The sequence below is a fragment of the Thermobia domestica genome, chromosome 3 (genome assembly GCF_964235325.1).
Source record: "Thermobia domestica chromosome 3, izTheDome1.hap1.1, whole genome shotgun sequence".
Taxonomy (NCBI): domain Eukaryota; kingdom Metazoa; phylum Arthropoda; class Insecta; order Zygentoma; family Lepismatidae; genus Thermobia; species Thermobia domestica.
Window position 1 is genome coordinate 174836158 of NC_137456.1, and position 23123 is coordinate 174859280.

The 23123-nt window shown below is 32.0% G+C and overlaps 2 protein-coding genes across 2 annotated transcripts in view; one reads left to right on the forward strand and one right to left on the reverse strand.

The window, feature by feature from the left end:
* The window catches only part of LOC145680871 (cell division cycle protein 20 homolog), a 101357-nt gene extending 79243 nt beyond the window's left edge, over window positions 1–22114 (forward strand). The window contains exon 2 of the mRNA XM_081752011.1: window positions 21897–22114. The gene's annotated coding sequence lies outside the window, so the exon portion shown is untranslated. The remainder of the gene's footprint in view (window positions 1–21896) is intronic.
* Window positions 1579–23123, reverse strand: part of LOC145680870 (uncharacterized) — a 232258-nt gene continuing 210713 nt past the window's right edge. Inside the window, exons 2-3 of the mRNA XM_081752009.1 lie at window positions 15056–18266; window positions 1579–3636 (exon numbers count right to left, since the gene is read on the reverse strand). Coding sequence (XP_081608135.1) covers window positions 2708–3636; window positions 15056–18266 — 4140 coding nt within the window. The 3' untranslated portion in view covers window positions 1579–2707. The remainder of the gene's footprint in view (window positions 3637–15055; window positions 18267–23123) is intronic.

Here is a 23123-nt window from a genome sequence, read left to right on the forward strand (position 1 = left end):
AAGGCTACACCAAAATGTATATCATATTACGGCTTTAGAGTATTTCAATCAAACTCATAAATGCATTAACGTTTCATTTCTTTTTTTATTTGTAACTTCAGAACGAATAAATTCATTTGAACGAGGATTTCAATATGTTACTGAGAATAACATTTTCTCTACATTATTCTATCCCGTCAATTAATTATTAAATGAACAAAGAAAATAAGTTATAAGAGGTGTTAGTCAATCAATAATTCACCTAGACTAATATTGATATATGTCTATTATTTAGTATGAAACTTCTAATTGGCAAAATGTTCAATATGAACTCTCATCATCCTCAGTGGCGGTTTTTAAATCGACTACAGCAAACTCATCACAATCCATCATATGAGATCCATCATTGTCGTATAGAAATAGCAAAATAAGAACTAATGCTTTTTTTTCCGTACTTTTATACCATGACGACTTATGCCATATGATGTGTTGTGGTGAGTTTTCTGTAGGAAACTCACACCGCTGATGAAAATGGCAGTAATTCATTGAAAATTTCGGCAATTACTAGATAACAGACGTACACCAAGACTAGCCCCAAGTGAATATTTTAGAATCTTGCGTCAGTTTAGTTCTTTAAGTTACAACCACTATATATAACAATTTTATAAAATAAGTATACAAAATCTTCATTTAAAATTATTTTTATTTTAATCAGACTTTATTAAAAGAAAATTACAAATATTACAATAAAGATTTTCAGCATAAAATTTTCAACAAATTGCTTCTGAGAAATTGATTTTTTAAACATTGATATGCTGTTTATGCCTTTATTATATATAGAGAAGCCATCAATTCATGATGTTATCAACGGATAGCACATACACAGATACAGAACAATTATAAATGTTTCATTGATTTATAGTCAATCATTACATATTACAGCATAATCTACCATTTCAAATTACGTAGCTTTGTTTCTATAGTAATAAAGACATATTTATTTATTTATTTATTTTATTTACAAAATGTATTTTATTGTCTTCCACATACATTCTATAGTCTCCCAGACTAACATACATATTTCCTAAGTCATTTATGGTGTAATTTTTTTTTGAATAAATAAGTGGCACATTAGTATCTACATCTAATCAACAGATGTTTCCTGTAAAATTGACACACACATACACATACAATTGTCCATTTTAAAATATGCCATAGTATCATCAGCCAACAATATAGTTGCATATTATTGTTAATATGCAACAAGTTTTCATTGAACTTAAAACTATATTAAAAAAAAAAAAAAAAAAAAAAAAGAAAAGAAAAAGAAATTAGTGTAGCATAGTTTAACTGGCATGCTAACTTATAGCATTTATCTTATGTGAGAGGCACGTTTATGTTCCTTTGTATTGAAATTATTTCCATGATATTAATGGTAATGTTCATAGTGTTACTGTAACTTCTCTACTCCTATTACTCTCTCTAACTTGTAGTTCACTGCCTTATTTGATAACAAAAGTCTTATCTTCAATTAATCATACGGATGATTCTTTCAAATGTCTACTGTTCACTTCTTTAAAATTAGCCAAAATCATACCATTATTTTTTTCTTGTATTGGCATGAGAACATACGACCATATATTTATAATTGGTATTCAACGTACTTCTTATTTTCCATAGTTATAATCTTATTTTAACAACATTTTGCATTGCTTGTCATGTTCTTCATCTTTTAAATTCGTAATTTTGTTACAAACAGTTACGTAACACCCATCACATTTTCTTTTACTTTTATTCGCCATTTCAACTCCTAAAGGAACTAAGCCTTTCAAGTATGTAGTCATTTATTTAATAAAAGCGAAATCCCTAAGTTTGCATTCTTTGTTAAAAAAAATAAGCCCTTTATAAGTATTACACAACATTTGTTGCACTGCAACAACTTTTAAGGTTTTAATTACCATTATTATTATTTAGGAAAAATTTTTATTATAGAAGTAAATAATACTGGAGAGGAAAAAATATACATAAAACATTTATACAAGTTCATATATATCTCATAGTAATATAAACATTCCCTGAAAGTATCAAAGTAATCTCATGATATTTCGTCAATTTGACTAGGCGTCAGTAATTACCACTTTACTCAATATGACACATAATCAAACTAACGATACGTTGATATACCGATGGCCCAACCATTCTACTTTATATGCTGTTAGTTATGAGTAATAAATGCGTATACAACTCAAAACTGAAGAATGCTAAATTCTTAGAATAATATGTTTTGTGACAAGTGAAAATTAGCGTTGTAATTGTAAACATAAGTATTAACATCAATATTCAGATTTTACTTGTTTTTATCGCAGTTTACATCACTATATGAGTTACTGGACCATCGATATCCACTCGTATCAACCATACACCTCCACAGCATTTTAGGTCTTTGAGAGTAAAAGTTCCATTATAAATCTACAATATTTGAAATTTCTTTCAATAGTTACATATGGTAACAAAGCTGGTAAAAATAAAAAAAATCGAAATTTATTTTAACCACTGCACACAAACACGCACATACTGCACACACAGTCACTCTTGGTTTTATCACACACCTAGAAGATGGAGAGTATTTATAAATATTATAAAACATTGGGGAAACATTCATACGCAGACGTCTTTAGTGGCTGTTCTCTTCTTTTCAACGCCCAAAACATAATAATTATAATAATAATCACGTGGCAATGGTAATGCGCGGCTTTCGTTTAATCTCCACAACTACACCACGGACTTCATCCATATCGTCATTAGTAAGTCTCTGGCCCGGTGTGTATATTTCAGGAAAATGTTTCAGAATAAATGTGTCATGGCGCCTTGATATCTTTGGAATGTGTTCCTTTGCAGATTTTGGAGTTGCCTTGTTTGTTACTGTTTTAATGGTACTAACTGTAGGCTGTTTAGTTGTTGTTCGTGGTGTTGTTGATGTAATGAGTACTTTATCGGCTTTGGTTGTAGTTGAGTTATTTGTTGTGTTATCAGTGTGCGTAGTGCTTGGTTTTGTTTGATCGGCAGAAGTTTCGTTAAACGTTTCAATTATTGAATTGGCTTTGATAGGTTTGATTGATTTTGTGTTGTATTTACTTTCATTTTCTAGCTCATTTGGTGCCTTGCTTGAACTAATTGGTTTGTTTGTTGTGGAATGTAAGTTTAAAGTTCTAGGGTGCTTGCTAAACGATTTAGTGAGATTTGTTACTTCTACGATTTTAATTCCTTCCACTATGACTGGCGTTGTAGATTTTTCTGTGCTATATATTGCCTCCACTGTTTTATTTTTACCTGTTTCCACAATCTTCTTCTCAGCAAATCCTATTGGTTTCTTTCTATTGATAGTTAAGGCTCTAGTTGATGAAGATGATGATGATGATACAACTGTTACCACTTTAGAATGACCTCCAAATGTTTCTACAGTTGATCCCTCTGGAGGGGAGTATGTTATAGTTGTTGTCAAATCCACCACTCCTGTCGTCGTTTTGCCCGATTTATCATCATCTGTGGTGACTACAGGTAGCCATGTAGTTCCATTTGTAACACCAAGAGGCGCTGTTGTTGTGGCTGTTATTGGCAAAGTGGTAGGCAAAAACTTCGTCGTTGTGTCTTCATGAACTGCAAAAATAAAAGTATGAATTGTAAACTGTGTTAAACACTTTCTCATTTTTAACTTAGAACTAGTCGTGATTTTTCATAACTCTAGGATCAATCAAAACATTCTGCTGGTCAATCAGAACAACAAACACATCAGTACATCTTGTTTTCTTATTTTATATTGGAAACTAATATTATATAGGAAATACTCCTGAGTTTAGTATTATATGTTAATACACACAGCATGCATTAAACCTGCCATCAACTAACTTACTTGACATCGACAGTTTATTTTGATTATAAAATGTAGGTATTGTTGAAAGGTAGCAATAACTGACGAGTGAAAGAAACTCTCCTAAAATGGATGTAAAGGGGTTTATTCACAGTTCCATTGACAAGGGTCTCAGAAAGTAGTTGACCAATAGGTGTAATAGAAAGTACTCGTCAATCCCTATCTAGAGATACTGTTATTTTGGGCCTAAAGCCTGGGAAATTGGTCAAAAAGGGCTGCAAAGGTAAAGGAATCATTGGTGATTTAGAAAAACTGAGATGTTTTAAGAATGAAATCAATACAGGAATAAGATCAGTATGCAATCGCATTTAGCATATGTGAGAAGCACCCATAAAGGGTAGCGCTAAGCTGAAGTATTGGCACAGGTGATGTGTCAATAAAAAAAAAAAAAAAAAAAAAAAAAAAAAAAAAAAAAAAAAAAAAAACTAGATATCTCGAAAGAAGACAATCATTGACGAAAGAAAAAGTGTTTAGTATAGAACTTTTCAAGAGCTTGCATATTACATGCAATTTGTTTCAAGGAAACTTCAGGAATAGGGTCAAACTAGTGAGAGCTCATTCTTTACTAGTAGTTCCATTTTGAATAATTGGGAAGCTTGGGACTGTACATTTGATTTTCTTTAGTACAAACAACGTGATTTTTTCAGATGTGCAGTTGTTGACTAGTTTTTGTTAGTTTGGGTATATTTCATTCATTCTTTTTTTTTATTTTCTTAATGTGACTTTATATTTTAAATTGCATAATTTTTAAATTATATTTGATTTTTAGACGATATACAAGGCCACTATAAACAAATGAATTTAAATTTAAAGAAGAAAAAATCAAATGTTGATGACACTAAAAATTGTTGAAGCATTTCTAAGTTGATTTCTTAAGACACGACTTCACACATGAACGCTATTTTTTGTGTACACACAAGGTTGTGTTATTTTTAACGATATCAAATTTACAGAAAACACGTAATAGTTAAGACATCAAAGAAATGCATAGTCGACCACCTATTTACAAACACAAATTGAAGAAAATATCAATGCCCACAATTCTAGCTTTTTACACGTCTTCAGTAATTCTGTAGTATGAATAAGTGCAATCTTCATTAATGAATATTTCTTCAATGTTCGGAAACAATATGGATATTTCTTCCACAGAATGTTTTTCTCTATTATTGCTCTTTGTTAACAAATTTGAGTGTACCTGAGAGCATGAAGTCCAATTTTGGCGGAAATAAGTTAAAACCAGTTTTGTATATCTTTCGGAAGTGTGCAACGAATGGTGGTTTTTATTGTGTTCTATATGTGTTGATGACGTAGTTAACCAAGTCTATAATCAAGTATGTCCGAGATGTATTTAGTGCTTAAGTATGTGTTTTTCCTGTTTTCTGCAAAACAAATATTTGTGACTTACACACTTCCTGCTCTCAGGTAAGATACGTAATACTTACATCTACTTATACTTAAGGGAGATGATATGATTTCTGTATGAAGTGGTGATGCAATCTCCACTTACCAAATTTTAAAATTATACATACTCTCCAGAAAACAATAGAGAAGTTAATTGAAGGAGCTAATAGTCAAAAGAATTGCGTAATTTTAGAGATAAAACAACCACTTCATTAAATAAAAGGACTTATCTTGAAATAAACAATAAAGTAGCAGATTATTACGTACCTTCGTAGCAAAAAGTAACTAAAATTTAGTTTCTATTATTCGTTCTCGACTTATGTATAGTTATATTAAAAAATGATCGAACACACAATATTCTTTAAGATGCTTTCTTTTTGAACTTACATAAGCTTACAATAGGAACTTGTTATGGGCTAAGTTGATTAATCTTTTGCTTAAGTTACATTACGACTACTCATTAAAGTAAAATGCATTTTTAAATTCTACGTCATGTATATTTTAATGAATAAATAAAAATAAATTTAAAAACTACCTGACTTTACGTCTCGCTTATTTACTTGTAACTTTGTCAGGTATGTATTATTATTAGTCTTGATTTAAATTACAATGCATTCTCTGGCCTAATGTTTCAAAATATCCTCATTGATAAATTTGCAAACTATAGTTTCTTGATTGTTTATTTGAAACTTTAAAATCCAGTATTATTGAGAAACTTTCTGTATATACTTTCTAAATGCCTACAGCTGCACCTATGTAAAATTTAAAATGAAACATTATTTTAAGCTAGGGGCGCTGTGATTTGGTGGTAGAGCGTTCACCTCTGGTGCGTGGGGTCCCTGATTTGATCCCAGCTCGCGCCAAGTGGGCTTTGTGGTAGACAAACCTGTGCGTGGGTTTTCTCAGGATTCTGCCGTTTTCTTCCACTTTCTTCATTCCGCCTTTCATTAATTTCTCATCATCACCATCTCCTTTAGCCCACATGCCATAACTATGAGACGTAAAACTCAGACTTCATTTCATTTCACTTCATTTCTTATTTTAAGTTTTTTTTTCCTAGAACTACCCTCCAGATTCTCCCCTAAATCAACTGCGTGCAAGAACTTTCGTCTCAAAGTCTCATTGCATATTCAACAAAGGTTGATTTTAACGCTCAATATGTTTCTTTAATCTTTTCTCTTAAAATAGGGTACAAACTGGAGGAACTATAAAGATGATGTTGAAGAAGAATTTGGAATTGTACCGAACAAAGGTTTATCTTTGAATAAATACTTCTTAGGACTTGCTTCATGTGTATTTTAATCAAAATTATCTGACGATCGTTGTGATAGCTTGTCTGTCGGTTTCGTTAGAGAGATGTTATAATATATTTGCATGTGGAAATTTGTCAATTATGTCTCATTGTTAAACTTGCAAATTATACTTTGCTGATGTTTAATATAAAAATTTCGAGTTCGTACATTATTGAGCAACTTTATATATATATATAATAGAATTTTCCTCCTTACTTACGATACTTTTCTCTATTTCTAGGCTTCTCTCAAGATCTTGAGTTTGTTCTGTATAGGGACTTCCAATTCTTCAAAAAGAAAACTATACTAGTGTTCATATCATATTCTACTGTGATTGATGTTTCTATGTAACTAGAATGTTGTGCCCTAATGTGTTCCTTTACAGCTCTACAGCCTCTTATACAGCTCTTTCTATCCGTATCTTATCTTCACGGGGAAAATTAAAAGGAGCATATTAAGACAATAGAATATAGTTTAAAACAAATCAGCTACAACAAAATATGCAATGAACACCGCACATTAGCTTTCTTTTAGAAGAGGCAAACGTCCTTCCATAGAATAACTTTCAGAAAAGGATTTTAAGGAAAGCAACAGGAATAGTATAAAACAATCTATAACGAGAAAGATTCTATTTCAAATATACTATATATATATATATATATATATATATATATATATATATATATATATAAAATATGTATGTGTGTGTGTATGTGTTTCTGTGTGTGCATCTCTTCACATACAGAAGAAAGCGAAAGTAGAGATAATACTGATTAATGATATGAATCTTAATTTTTTTTAATCATTGTATATTATACGCATCATGTTAACGAAAAGGATTTCTAATTGTAGTGTATCTTGTAGAGAATATAGAGTGAACTGTGAATTCTGCAATTATCGAATTTGATAGAACCAGACTGCATGGCATTTACCTGCAAGATCTTTCTCAAAGATACAACAATGTGAAAACTCTTCTTCTCAATCGAAACTATCAGAAGGGCATAAAGAATATGACAGTAACTTTACCAGTAGTCGAAGACGGGGAAAATAAATACAAAACAAAACAAAAAAGAAGAATCCAATATTAATGGAAGGAATATCAGGAGTTAGTCCTGTTAACACATATGGCAGTGCCTTATACCTGTAGTAAAAAACAGAGAAAATAAATATAAAACACGAATCAAGTATTTATGGAAGGAATAACAGGATATACTTCTGTTAACACATATGACAGTGACTTATACTGGTAGTCAAAAACGGAGAATATAAATATGAAACAAGCAACACAGACAAAACTAGGCGCGGTTTGAAAGGAGGGCTCAGGATCTCTGTAGATGGAAAGATTCTGGATTTCCTGGATGATAGCCTGTGTCTATGGAGACAGCGAATCAGCAAAGTTATCATCAAGAAATTTTAGTTAAAATATAAACGATATAAAACCTAAAAAGTGTAACCTTTGCTTAATGCAATTAAATTCAAGAGGAGGGAACTGCCTTCAATACACATATGTAATGAAATTAATATTACATATATAAAATAGTGAAATTATTCATATAACTAAAATATTTTACGCATGTTTATAAATAGGGCGAAAAATATTTTTAATTATTGGGAGTTCTTATTTTATATATCTGTACCTGAAAGCATGAAGTGCGTAAGTCCAATTTTGTGAAAACGAGTTAAAACCAGTTTTATGTATGTTTCGTAGGTCTGCAACGAATGGCTGGTTGTGATTTGTTATATATGGGTTAATGACGTAATTAACCACGTATATAATGTAGTATGTCCTATATGTATTTAGCGCTTAAGTAAGTATTTTTGCTGTTTTCTGGAAAACAAGGATTTGTGACTTACGCACTTCATGCCCTCAGGTACAGATATATAATTTGATTGGTTACTCTACTATTACTATGGAAATGTCGAGAATTGTTAACTTATCTTCCTTGTTGCCAACTCTTATTGCTGATAACAGTGCAGATTTAATCCCTTTCTGCATGATTTTTTTCTTTTAGCAATAATAATAATAATAATAATAATAATAATAATAATAATGATAATCAGTATTGGAAATCCTCATATGGGAACTTGAAAAATGAATTAAAACTTGAATTTTAGATTTTTCACTTAATTCCGACGAGAAATAAGTAAGTTCTATATATGACACACTTACAACTCATAAAGAACATGGCAGATGACACCAAAATCTCTTATTCATACACGTCAATATCTCACACAGCAGACAAAACAGTCATTTGATGCCTTTGAGTTGAGTTGAGTTGATTTTAGTTTAGCGTCCCTTTCAGCAGCGAGGCTATATGAGACGTGGACCTCTGATTAACGTGGAATCCGAACCACATGAGCTCCCGCCGGGAATCGAATCCGGGTCTCCCACGCCAAAGGCGCGTACGCTAACCACTTAGCCACGGAGGAGCTCTTGATGCCTTTGATAAATCACAAAAAAGCTAAAGTAAAAAAAAAAGGGTATGTGCCATATATAGCACGGCATGCGGTAAGGGGTTAATAGCACTACAATTTTATGTTCTAAAAGATCTATACAGATTAGGAAATAAAATAGAAAAATATATGACAATTAAATCTAATAACAAACTGTAAACAATGAACTAGAGCTGCAGGCAAGCAGGATGCATGCTGCCATGAAAATCGCAATAAATCGTATTATTAGACATGGACTGTAAACATCATGCAAAATAGCCGTATAGTTTTAAAACATCTTTGGATGTATAGTTACCTTAATATCTTTAAGATATATTTTCACCAAGTTATAATATATTCATATAATGCGCAAATAAAAAATACTTTCGGTTATAAATATTTAAAGCTGCTAAAATTTAAGGCTATTAATTGCTGAAAGCTACGGAAAATAGATAATTAAAAGAAGGAAAAAAAAAAAAAGAAAAACTCTGATAACTGAATGACTCTTGAATAACACTGAACGTATTTATAGTTAATACTGATAAATATTGCAGTCATATTTAATTATTGTATTCATACTCATATACATTGTTTATTTTAGTTTCATCTCAAGCTACTTTGGATATAAGGTTTGAGCTTGAGATAGTAAATAATCTTAAGAACAACGTTTGTTGATGAACTGATTATAGAGTACAAGAATATTGAAGAAACCGCTATGGTTTTACTCTGTTCATTCGCTATCTACGGGTTGTTTTGGAACCTATTACTAGTATCATATGTGAAGCAAGTTTGGAAGATTTGGACCTGCTGACCAAAATACATGCTTTTTCCATTCAAATTACACAAGCGGGGTAGGATTTACCAAAACCTCTAAAATATCTTTAAGAATCGAAAGGAAAAGTCCTTATAGAAAAGTCCTGTAGTGAAATCTTACAGAAATAAAATAGTCTTCCAGTCTGATTTTCAGACTTGGACGACGACGACGACGACGACGACGACGACGACTACGACTACGACTACGACTACGACGACGACTACTACTACTACTACTACTACTACTACTACTACTACTACTACTACTAGTACTACTACTACTACTACTACTACTACTACTACTACTACTACTACTAAAGAAAAAGAGAGAGAATAGAATAGACACGTGGAATAGTCGAACTGTACAAAGTAGAAACGTTTCGAGTACTGAGTGAAGAGAGAGATTTAGACAGCTTACATTTTTCTATGGGAGAATCATCATCAATCTAGATTCTTTAAGATACTAGGAATATTTTGAACTTGCAAATAATAAACGATCGTACATCAAACTGAAGAGGGGATGGTATGAAATTACTATCATATATGTACTGTAGGAAACCCGCGAACTGATGAAAGAAAATCCCTTATTTTATCTCAGAATCTACGTGTTGTGTAATTATTACCTATGATTATTCATAGACTTAAACCTTTGAGTCAGGAAACATATTAAGATATTATTATTATATTTTTAGTGGATTAAAAGTAGATATTTTATTCAATGCCAAAGCTCCATGTTTTTCCTAATCAGAAATTAACAGTTATAAATAGCATATTTCGAACATTTAAAACAAAATTACTACGACAACAATTATTTGTTTCATATTCCATAAAGTATTCACTTAGGTAAGAATATTGAGATCGTTCTTGGCATTTTGTCCGAGTTTATGTTATTGCTAACGTTTCATGAAATTTAACATTAGAAACATATACGGATAGAAGTCAAAAATCACTCTCATCATTATTTATTTTTTTTTTTTTTATTTTTGAAATATTATTGTACAAGAATTAAGCCATTGAATAAATACTCTGAAATGTAAATATAGATTATTCTGGTAAATATTTCAAAGATGATAGAATAATTTTGTATGAGATAAGGCATTCAAAATATGCTTATTTCTGTTATTCTCAATGAGCACGAAGAGGACTGAAGATAAAAAGAAAAGAAGATAAGAGGCTAAAAAAGAGGTATGTACATCCATTTATAAGGAAACTAGGTCTGCAGCTTCTGGCTGTTCACCTAAGGATAGAATAGCTAATCTCATGACAACTTGAAATTTCATGTTAAAGGTCTTAAGAAAGTTGAATAGGCGAAGTATAACCGTCTGCACATTTTCTTTTTCATATAGAATGAGCAAAAAATAATATTGAAGAAGTGCTTAAATTTATCAACTTTTCAAAACAATACAACTAACTACGCCAACACACATTATTTCGGAGAACATATTTTTATTCATATTCAGAACAAGAAGATAAAAAGAACATAAAATCACAATAAAATGATGTGCATAACGAAGGAACACACTAAAAGAAAATGTCAAAACTATAAATCATAGCAGCTCCCTATTTAGTTTTGTCTGACATGGCGTGATTGAAGTGAATGATAGTTATTTTATAAAAGAGGAAAATAGGTACAATCTTCATTTACGAAATTCTTCAAATGTGGGTTCTCGATTACCAACAAACTGGTCAATCATTGAATGCCATCTTATATGTATATTTCCTAAAGCATGAAGTTTGACTATTTCACTTTAATAAGAATATTTCAGAAACTATCCTTATTTTTTTAATTCTTAATTACTTTCAATTTCTGGATATCAATATTGGAACACTTTAAGTCATTTGAGATGAAAGGCATGAAGTAAGTGAATATTGCTTGAAATCACGCACATATTATCGTATTCTGATCTCTGTGTTGTATTTTGTCATGTCCGTATTTGTAACTGGTTATGTTCAAAATACCTCAGAACCAATCATTATGTCAATGATGAAATCTTAATATGTGGATAAGGTGTTCCTTTAATTTCTTAGGTGATTGGCAGCTTTTATATTGCAAGTCTATAAAACTATCATCAAGTTTTTAGTCAAGAATGGGTACAATGGTTTTAAAAACCATCAGTTATTCCATCTGAGAACTTGAGTCCTGTATGGTGCACCAAGCAATTCTTTATCTGTTAAAGTTATTTTTCTAACATGTTGATGCCATATCAATTATTGAATCCAATCTTAAACAAAAATTTCAATTCCTCTTTCAGATCATCATTCTTGAAACACAATCTGAATACTCTATAAAAATTTACTCGAATTTTGGTATATTTTAGTGTGAAAACTGTTATTTATGATCATTGTGTGATTTTACCTGTTCTATTGTCTTCTTATTGTCAAGATGGGCAAAGATGTGTTGTACATATTATATATATGTTAGCTGTGCTATGGCTTGAAAACGTGATCACGTAAGCCTTTTATTTTGATTCTTAGCTTTCTTGCTCTCAATTCCTACAGAATTATTTACTAATTCACTCTTGTTGCACAGCATACAATAAGTTACTTTGTTTCAGTATAAATATATCGACATGTAACAGAAAGAGTCACATATGTATATTGTTACCATCAACGCCACTATTGTTGCTATAACGTGAAGTTAGTAACCGTTGTCTTGATTTTTAAAAATTTACCTTTATCGCCTTTTAACAATGTCCTTTTAAATATTTACTTTCACAGTTTTCCGTAGAAAGGTCAAAGGTTCATACACCACAACAAAAACAAAACAAAAGCAAAGAAACAAATAATTTTAAAAAAGAATTCTTAAATCAATTTAATATTTCGATGTTTCCATCGATTCCTTTAGATATATGTACGTAGTTCTTTTATTCAAATAAATTTTACTGAAAACTAAAGGTAGTTTCTTATACATATATTGGAATTATAATTTAACCTTTGCTTAGGAGATGAAGGAAAATTTTGAGAGATAAACAGATTGCATTATACCCTATATATTGCTGATTATTTTTAAGTTGAGAAACCAAAACGATGGATCATCGACCATTTTACTTTTACTTTTCGAATGAAATTGAAAGTAAAAGTAAAATTAACTATTTTAATTATTAATTATTTTGGCTTAATTATTTTTAATGATTAATCTTAACTTTTTTAAATATTTAATTATACATAATTGTATTGCACTTCTAAATTTACATTTCCTAGATTCAAATATCGCCAATAAGTACAAGAAGTAACATAAATTATTATTATTAAGAATGCTCCAATTTATGATCAAGTTGACTATTAATATGCAAACATTATAATGGCGTAAATGGGATCAACAAATTGATTAAAATACATTAGAAATTAAGTGAGTGAGAGAGAAATAATCCCTATTAACCTTTTCAATCATATATGCAGCTCCCTATTATAAAATTATATAATTAAAGTATTACATTTATTCTTAATAAGATTATGGCAACTGAAAACCTTGTGTAACTTTTCTGTAAATATATCTGTGTGTGAAAAACATCGCAATATTAGTTAAGACAATGAAAAATATCTTTTAAATTTTTTTTTTATTGTAAGTACATTGCAGATTGTTCGTCGAAATGATATTCCCAATTTTTTTTATATGCTCTTATAATTAATATGTTAGAGCATGATAATATGTTTATGTATGCCTTCATGTGTTATATTTACTCAGGACCAGAATGTTCAATGGCTGATAGAAATAAAAGTAAAAGGAGGTAACACATGGACCATTTAAGTCAAATTACTAAATAGCTAAATGTGATTTGTTATAGCTGTATTTTTAAATCGCTGTAATATTCATACATATGTTATTTTGTATTTTTTTAATTAATTTTACGTGTTTTCTATAAACTATTATTGTATATTTTGTGTATACTACTTTCTGTTATTCTTGTTTTATTAACACTACATATACATATTTCAGCATAATATAGGGATTATTCCGGTTTTTCAATTAATTTATTCTGTACATTAGCTTCTCGCCTAATTAGCCAATAAATAAATAAATAAATAAATAAATTAATTAATGGAAGCAATTATTGTCAAACATTCAAAAAGATGTGTATCCTTATGTTAGCTATTTCGCTTTATTTAAAGTATTTACTTTCAAGTGTGAAGTTTTACTTGATATAGAACATAAAGTATGCTTAAATGAAATGTTTCTTACTACTTGGCAATTATTTTTTCACATAACTTTTTGCAATCAAGTACATTGGTTTTAGCTTAAGTGTTGACACTCTAGTATTACCAGTTTATTTATTTATTTTTATTTTTCGTACTTTTTTTTTTTTTTTTTTTTTTTTTTTTTTTTTGAAGTGTACAGCTTATTAACATTTATGAAAATGTGGGATAAAGATATAATTATGCTCTTTGTAAATGACTTCTTGCAATTTCTACTTGCTCTTTCATAGCAGCAATACAAAAGGTTTTCAACAACTGAAAGAAATTCCTACATTATATTTATAATTTAGATGATATTTTGAGCTTACAGTTAAACTTAAAACAAAATATTCTCTAAATACATGATGCCTGCTTTTTTAGTTCAGTCATTGGTTTTCAAATAGTGTTATGTGTACACTTTAAGTTTAGACATTCTGTCTCAAACCTACCCAAAAGAAACTATATTCAATAAAGCAACTTTTGTGAATTACGAATCAGGTGTTATTAGTTACCTTTTGTAATAAAGAGTAGTATTTTTTATTTATTTGTTTATTTGTTTTATTTTATTTTACTTTGTTTAGTTTTTAGCTATTTTAATCGTTTTACATAGTATTCGATTGGAATTTGAATTTAAGATTGAAACTGATCGCTAAATGCATACGAAGTGATCTTCCATTTGTGATTCAGAACGAAGTGAGTGATTCGAACGAACGAATCGATTTTTCTATCCTTCCTTGATTTTTCCTTATTTATTCGGGTTCAATCTATAAGTAGTTGTAGTGACTACTTTTGTTAGAAATTGATAAAAAGAAGCATTAGGAGACTATTAAATTTAATAAGTGGGTCAAATCTTTAATGATATAACATAAGTTTATTAATATATTATCTTTAACTTTCAATTCTGCAAGAATATAGATTAGTAAAGTAAAAATCCTTTATCAACCCTTCAGAAATTGAACTTACAGGCTGTCAGTTGAACATATTTGTATTTTATTCTATGATAGTAGTTTATAGAAAAGCATTTATGTTTACTTACTTGATTGACTAGCATGTAGATCCTCTACGTCCTGGATTTTGGATCCTGCCACTTTGAACTTGATCTTCTTTGGTGACCAACTGGTACTTGAAATATCTTCTCCAGTTGGACTTAAAGTTGCGAAGAAATTATCCTTGTCCTTGGCTTCAAAGCGTTGACCATACCATAAGGGAGTAGGTCGAATGATGAATCTAGGAGACTGGAACGTAAAGGAGGGAGTGGTGATAGGAGGCGTTATTGTAGTTTGTGGTGTTACTATAAATACAGGACCTTTACGGAACGGAGAGATATCATTCACTGATGTTGATGGTTTTTGTGTAGTGGTAGTTGTTGTTGTTGACATACGTTTTGCAATGGGTATCTTTTTGCTCTTGGTAACAGTAAATTTTGGTTTCTGAGTTGTCACTTTAAGTGTACTTACTGGTGTTACTACATACACCTTTTCATTTGTAGATGGTGATATGGCAAGTTTCGTATCATCCCATGTAACTGATTTAAATTGATCGTCGAGTGTGTCGCTGTTTTGAGTGGTTGAAACACTTCTCACTGTTGATGACTCTTGAGCAAATTTTTGTTTCTTCGAGAGTGCTTTTTGCTGATGTTCATAAAATAAAGATTTAAGGTTTTCTACAGGTGTTGTGCTTGAAAGGTTATTTATCGGCATTGTTGGACGTGGTAAAAATTCTTCAGGAATGTGTTTAGATTGTTTTAAGAACAAAGATGCGGTAGTTTTCTTAAGATCTCTAGGTGGCGTTGAATAAGCTTGTGCTGTCCATTTGTCTATGTTCTTCTGAAGACGAATAAGATCTTGGCTGTCTTCTAAACTTCCTTCACCAGTTTCCATTTCCTCATCTAAGAGAAGATTACGTATGTTGGTAGCTAAAATATGTTGTATACCATATTCTTCCCCTGGTAACGGTTTTGTACTTATCTCACTTTGAGGAATTAGTCCTTTGTTGAGTTGATCCTGTAAGTTCCAAGGCAAGCCGTGACCATTAGGTAGTGGATTTGTGAAAACACCTTCTTGATTATTACCATTTGAGCTAGAATCGAAGTGTTGTTCTTTATTGTCTTGTTGTCGGACAGTATTACTGTTTATATGCTGAATTTCTAAGCGAGGTGGCTTTTGTACAGTACGTGGAGTTGCTGAATTTGAACCAGAAGAAATCAAATCCCTCTGGAAGTGAATGTAATAAGGTCTTTGTCCTAGCTCGTTCTTGAATTGATTAGATGAAGTGTACGGCACAATAATTCTAATTTGTTTTGTTTTCTTTACACCGGGGCGAACAGGTGGAAGAGGTATTTGTACTTGTTCATTGTTCGTTGACAACACATAATTAGGATCTGGAGGAAATCTATTGTCCGATGGTGTTATGAACACATCTGCTGGGGATGCAGTGGTAGAAGGTGGTGGTGGTGGAGAAAGCCTTGTGTTGCCTAAAGTAGAGTAAGGTCCTGATGTTGGAGTCCATGGACTGAAATCAACAATAGGTTGAGATGTTACATGTTGTTCTGGCTTATGTTGTATTTTGTGATCACCATCTGTCAATATTTCATTCTCTTCCTCGTTGTGTTGTTGTAATGAATTATCATCATCATTAGGAATCTGCGATTCAGCAGGCTCTGGTTGATATTGTTGTGAATGGAACTCTGATTGAGAAAAGTGTCCATTATTGTTGGAAATAAATGTGTTTTGCTTCTCAGGAAATATCAGATCCGATGGTTGCTTTTCAGGGAATATAACTTCAGGTGGACGATCTCCAAAGTTCGCTGATGGCTTGTTATGTTCATTACCGTTCTGAGCAATAAAGTTGTCCTCATACAAATGCTGGTTGGGTACTTGATGATGTTCCTGAGTAGGTTGAGATTGACTACCAGCTTGTGAGAAGACAGTTCCTCCATGTTGTGGTTGGTATTGAGCATTTTCACGAGGATCTAAGAGCCCTTGTTCTTTTGGTGGTTCCAAATCATGTACGAAAGAATTATCAGGTCGATGGTTAGATGGAACAAGTGGAGGGGGAGCTTGGAGACCTCCTATGTCATGATGATTAGTGATACCCGATTGTTCATGTTGATTGATATTATCTGGATTTTGTTTCACAAACTGACCTTGTTGCACTGCGGGCGGATATTCGACTGAGTGCAGAAAATTACCTACATTAATGCTAGGCACCAGGTGTGGGCTATCGTCATTCTTTGTGCCATCATGTATATAATTAGGTACTTGTTCTATATGATCTTCAGACTGTGACAAACTGAAATGGAAATTATTTTGGGAATGAAGTGGTGGTGGTTGTAGGTCGTTAGGGACTATGTGAATGTTATTATGAGAATCTTCTACTGATGATGATTGTGCTGCAGAATGAATTTGATGTTCGACAGATTTTACAATATCAAAATCATTATTTTCGGGGTGAGGTTGACCATGTCCACCATGTGTTTCTTGCGGATGTTGAGCAGGCGGATCATTCGAGAAGTTTACAACAACTTTACCAAGATCTGCAGATTGTTGTTGTTGTGAATGATCTGCATGAGTGTCAATTGATGGAGGTTGTAAATCATGTGATAAATGCCCACCATAGTCTCCTCCTTGGGGCGAATGCACGTTACTTGGAGCGGTCAATTGCTCACCATTTGAGTTTTGCGATTCGTAGATCCCGTAAGAACCACTTGGACCTAATGACGAAGGAGCTCCATAACCGGAGCTTGGTTTTTGTGATAAGTTGGGAGCATCAACCAACGACATAACCTGATCTGATACTACAGCTGGAGTTTTGGAGAGTGGTACCCATGGAATTTTATTGCACGGGTTACACTCCTCCTTAGGAGGTTTGAAATGCTTCACACCAAAAGGTATTTTAATAGGTTGGTTCTGCGTTTCACTCATATCGGGTCGTCGGTGATAATTTGGTGGAGGACCACGCGATTTAAATACTGGTTTTGGAGGTGAGGGTGGAGGAGGAGGTGATAGATGAGGTTGCCTTTCTTTCTCCCTTGTAAAGAACCACCTGGCTATTCTTGGTGGCGAACGGTTGTGATTTCCAATGTAATGAGCGTTTCTGGGTGGAGGACGAGGTCGTAGTTTCACTTCGACTGGTGGAGGTGGAGGCCGTAGAAATTCATGCAGCTGTCTCATAAATGATGGTGAACCAGATCGTTCTGCCAGTGCTATTGTGTCCAATAACAGGCAAAATACCAATAGGGGCAATGCCTGCAAAAAAAGAGGGAAAATACATTAGCCAAAACGAATAACACTACAGGTTTCACATAATTAGATATTATAAATATAGTAGTTAAAATAAGTAAGTAAAACATAGCACTGTATTGCTCAATTATCATTGGCTGTTCGGCTGAAATCAGCCTTTCCCAAGAAAATCAAATGTTCAATTTTCATTCTTCAGTAAATTACATTTATTGAGCGCATAGAAAAAGAGAGAACAAAATAAACCTGACAAAGCCTCCAAATACTTAAATTAATACGTATTTGGTTCAGATCTATTGAATGTGTCAGACAAGTCTTGTATCTATGAAATATTAGATAGGTTGATATTATAAATTTATTCTTTTCATATGTAGATTTGTGAAATGTCTAAATACATTTATTTTATTTTATTATTTTTATTCTTTCGTGTCATTATAACGCTATCTCTACTCCTGGGATCATCACTTGGAAGAGGAAAAAATAACAAAAGAGAAATAATACGTGACAGTACACGAATTATAATTTGGAAGATAATGAATTTAATTGTAAAGATCGCATATTAGCACTTAAAAAACAGATAATTGAAGCTGGGTGATAACTTCAGCTGAATTCATACTAAATTCAGCTAAATTTTACAAGATATGTAGAGGGCTTATAATAGTGAAATGCTTCGAATTTGAGAATTATGAAGCCAGTTTATTATATGAGTAGAATGCTTTCGGTTGCTCAACCACAGACATTGTCAGTGGTAAAATTTAAAGAGAAACTGGATTATATTTTTACGCATCAAAAGGTAGACCAATTAAAAAAATGCACAAATGAAACACCAACAACCAAATTAGGTATACTTTTTCTATTTACAAAAAGGAATTCACTAACGTTTTTTCTATTGTGTTAGGCTTTCAATTTGTTTAAAATATTTGTCTTTTACTATTCTGAGGGAACATTTCAAGCAGAAGAAGCATTATAAACATTCAATTAAAGTACTTAACAACACTTATTTGATGCGTTCTTTAGCAAAACACACAATCGTCATTGGATATTTACGGATCTAAGTAATTTGGACAAAAACTAATTGTGTACAAAAATTGAAGAACCAAAAAACATGCCCTATAGGAAGAGAAAATGTATTTTTGAACAAATGAAAGTTGAGTTTGCAGTTAGATAAAATGTTAATGACTTTTCAAAACAACAACTTACAGCTTTTTACTTATGTCTCTGATGTCTTGCTTTAACTTGCCCAAACTTTAAACACTGAATATTTTCTTAAGCCCGGTGTTATGTTGAGAGAAATTATTTTTAGAGGACTTTTCAGCATAGGTAATGCCCACCCAACACAAGTACATACTGATCATGTGTAAAGAATGTTCCTCGAGGTACATTGGAATGTACATGATAGGTACGTGAATAGAGCAATCATGTGAAATACACATGTAAGGAATAAGGTTACTTCCGCCCAAAAGTACGTGCATGACACATACCGAGGAATGTATCTATTATGTGTATATCACGTACCGTGTATGTACTTGACACATTTACTTGGCATTGGCATGTGCCAGGAATGTACTAGGCATGTCAGTAATGTTCCTTAGGGCAGTGCTATGCAACTGGGGGTGCGAGTACTTAAATACTAAAACCTTAACGCTTCATTTTTACGTTCGAATTTAGAAGCTTGTACTTTTAAAAAAAGCCAAGCAACTAACTCTGAAAATATATGTCCTCCTCCGGCATCTGTATGGCAATTTAACTATCTATTAAAATACTACAGTAACATTTACGAGCGACCGAGCTCTAACCTATAATCTTAGCATTCAAACCTTTGATTTACGGTTATTTGTGATTTCACGTTTATAACAAAGACAAATATTTTTAAAAGAGTGTAGTTTAAATAAATTACTGAAATAAATATTTTTCACAAAGTTTATCCTTTTAAATTATTGTTCAAAGGCCTTTGCCTTTAGTAAGCCTTCTCCGAAATACATGCAAATGAATTGTGCTGCCATCTTTGGAGCTCTTTTAAAATACACATATATGTTTCTCGACAATGAGATCTCAGAAACTACAGGCTCTAGAAAGATGACGTTTTCACTGATCGATTGCAAATTTCATGTAGATTGTCCAGTTCTAATTGAATATTTAAAAAACATGGGCACTATTTCTTTAGTACATTTTTACGGGTACATTGGAAGTGTTGAACTTTCAAAAAAATAAAATAAAACATCACATCCTAATCATTACACATTCCAACACCACACTGTTGTATATAGCGGTTGTATATGTCTCCGGCATTTGTTTCATAGCCAAATAATAATGGAAAAGGAAGGATAACCATTTCCTGAAGGATGTCTATATTATCAGGCTGAATTTCTTTAAGGAGTTAGTTTATACTTAAACTTACGTCTTCCCGAAAATTTTATTTAACGTCTAGTTTTAACGTACAGGTTTTGAACTAATTCTCTGCTGTGTAACGTCACAATATAACCATCAATGCTAATTTTATGAGGACAATTCTGCCAGTGGGGTTTAGAATGTTACAACCTAGAGAACGCATCAAACGTCAGAAAATTGCAAAATGACACACACAATATATTACAATGTGGCTAAACTCAGAAAGTGGCTATAGAAGTGAAAAGCATATGGCTAAAAAGCCACTATTGGCTCTTTGGAAATTATGTGACTAACGACGTTCTCAAAATGGCCAGATCTCGTCACAAAGTGGCTAAATTGGCAACCCTAGTCGCAATACGAAGCAACTTACGCACAACCATGCCATGGTACATGGGGTATGTGCCATTCACATTCCTCACATTCCAGTGAAGCATGTAAAAGTACCTTTCAAGTGTCAGAAATTCCTCGAAAGGCACGTACCTAGCGACACGTGCTATGCATATGAAATGTACATTTTTCAAGTACCAGGTACGTAAACGGTACATATGGAACTTAAATGGCACGTTTCTAGAATGTACCTGGTTGGGTGGGTGGAACAAACCTAATAATTCGAACAGATAATCTTGAAGGAGAAGGTAGGGAGTAATTTGGGGTAGTAAGTTTTCAACCAAGCAAAATATATATAAACGTCATTATGCTTTATAAGCTAACTCCACACCTGGAATCTTTGTATATATGTTAGCCTTAAAGAATTTGTGGAATGAGAATGTGGGAGGACCCCGAGAAAATCCACGGACACAGTGTTATCAACTACAAACTCCTATGACCTGGATCGAACTAGGGATCTTTCACACAAGAGGATAGCACCGCCATGATCCCATCCTGTCCATATGTTATAGTTTCATTTTTTAAAAAAATGAATAAACAATTTATAGCAACATTTTTCGAACTTTCGAGCTGCTTTTAAATGGGAACCACTAGTGTTAGTCAGAATATTATGCAGGTTACCTAATCTTGTTTCCTCTGAAAACAAATTTATATTTTTTTATTATATAAAGTATTTGCATATATATATATATATATATATATATATATATATATATATATATATATATATATATATATTAGTGGTTTATAAGCATTATCTAATTAAACTCTATCTCGTATCTGAAAAAATTATGAATGTTTAAAATTGTCAACTATAGTGCGTAATACTCAAACACTTGATTATTTTATTTTTTGTCTTTTTAGGGTTAATGTTCAATCTAAGAGGATCTCAAGGGCAAATCTCAAGACTCACCAGTGCTTCGTGGACCACAGTTTGAAAAATTCAGGCCAATAGATAAAAAAGATTGTAACTAAATACTGGCTGTCGATATTGCCATTAGCTGAAACTTTTCACATCAATTTGTGATTCATTTTTGAGTTCTAGTACCGTAACAAATTTCACACTCGACTGGAGGAAACGCTTGTAAGCAGAATGCACTAAAACAAGAAAGGTAAGCAAAAACTTTAAAAAACAAAAATGTATTCTGTTGCGTCAAATTACACTGCATTAGTATACCTTACTTGGTTGATCATGCTTTATCTATGTTTCCTGTTTTTCACTTCAATTATCTGTTGATTTGTTAGGTTGAAGTCCCTTTTTAAAAAAATCACTAAAATGATGTGCCTAGTTCGATTGACGAAAATAGAGCAGTGATAATGAAATGTGAAGATTACCAGGACATTTCATTGTATTATACAATTATAAATTCAATGCAGCTTTGTTTTCCATTTCTTGTTTAATGGGTGTGCACAAGTTAGCAGATTTCATTATGAATATAAACGCCAGAAATTCTTATAAATGTAAAAGGAACAAAAATATTAAAAATGATATATCTCGTTTGTTTGTTAAAATACTTACATTAAGAAAACTGAATGAAGTCAACTATAAATAGAAGAGAAATGAAACTGGAATTAATTGACCATTAAATTTGCCAATAAGGAATAGAGAAATAAAATAAGCATTAGAAAACTAATTTAATTTCAATAGCTGATTCACTTACAAGAAGAGTAATACTAGCCCTGACTCAAGCTAAGAGATGATGTTATGATTAAATTATAATTCTAGTACAACTCTTGGTATTTATGAAGCAACCTATTCAGCGCTTATCTTAAAATTAAATGTACAGTGTACCCTTAAAAAAAGACTTTTTAAATGCAGGAATGATTTATACTTGATTTGGAGGATAAATCTTAGTTCAAATCTAGTATCTTATCTCCGAATGGACTTAAAGACACACGAAACAGAAACCATTGGGCTCTACTAGTAATTCTGTATATAGAAAAAATACCCGACCATAGGTAAAAAATAAATAAATAAATTTTAATATGGAGAAAAATGCACAACTGGCTATTACAAATTTGATATCAGGAAGCAGGAAGTTGCAAAATGTGTACAAAGTGCTTACAGCCCCTGCTACGTTATGCATTATG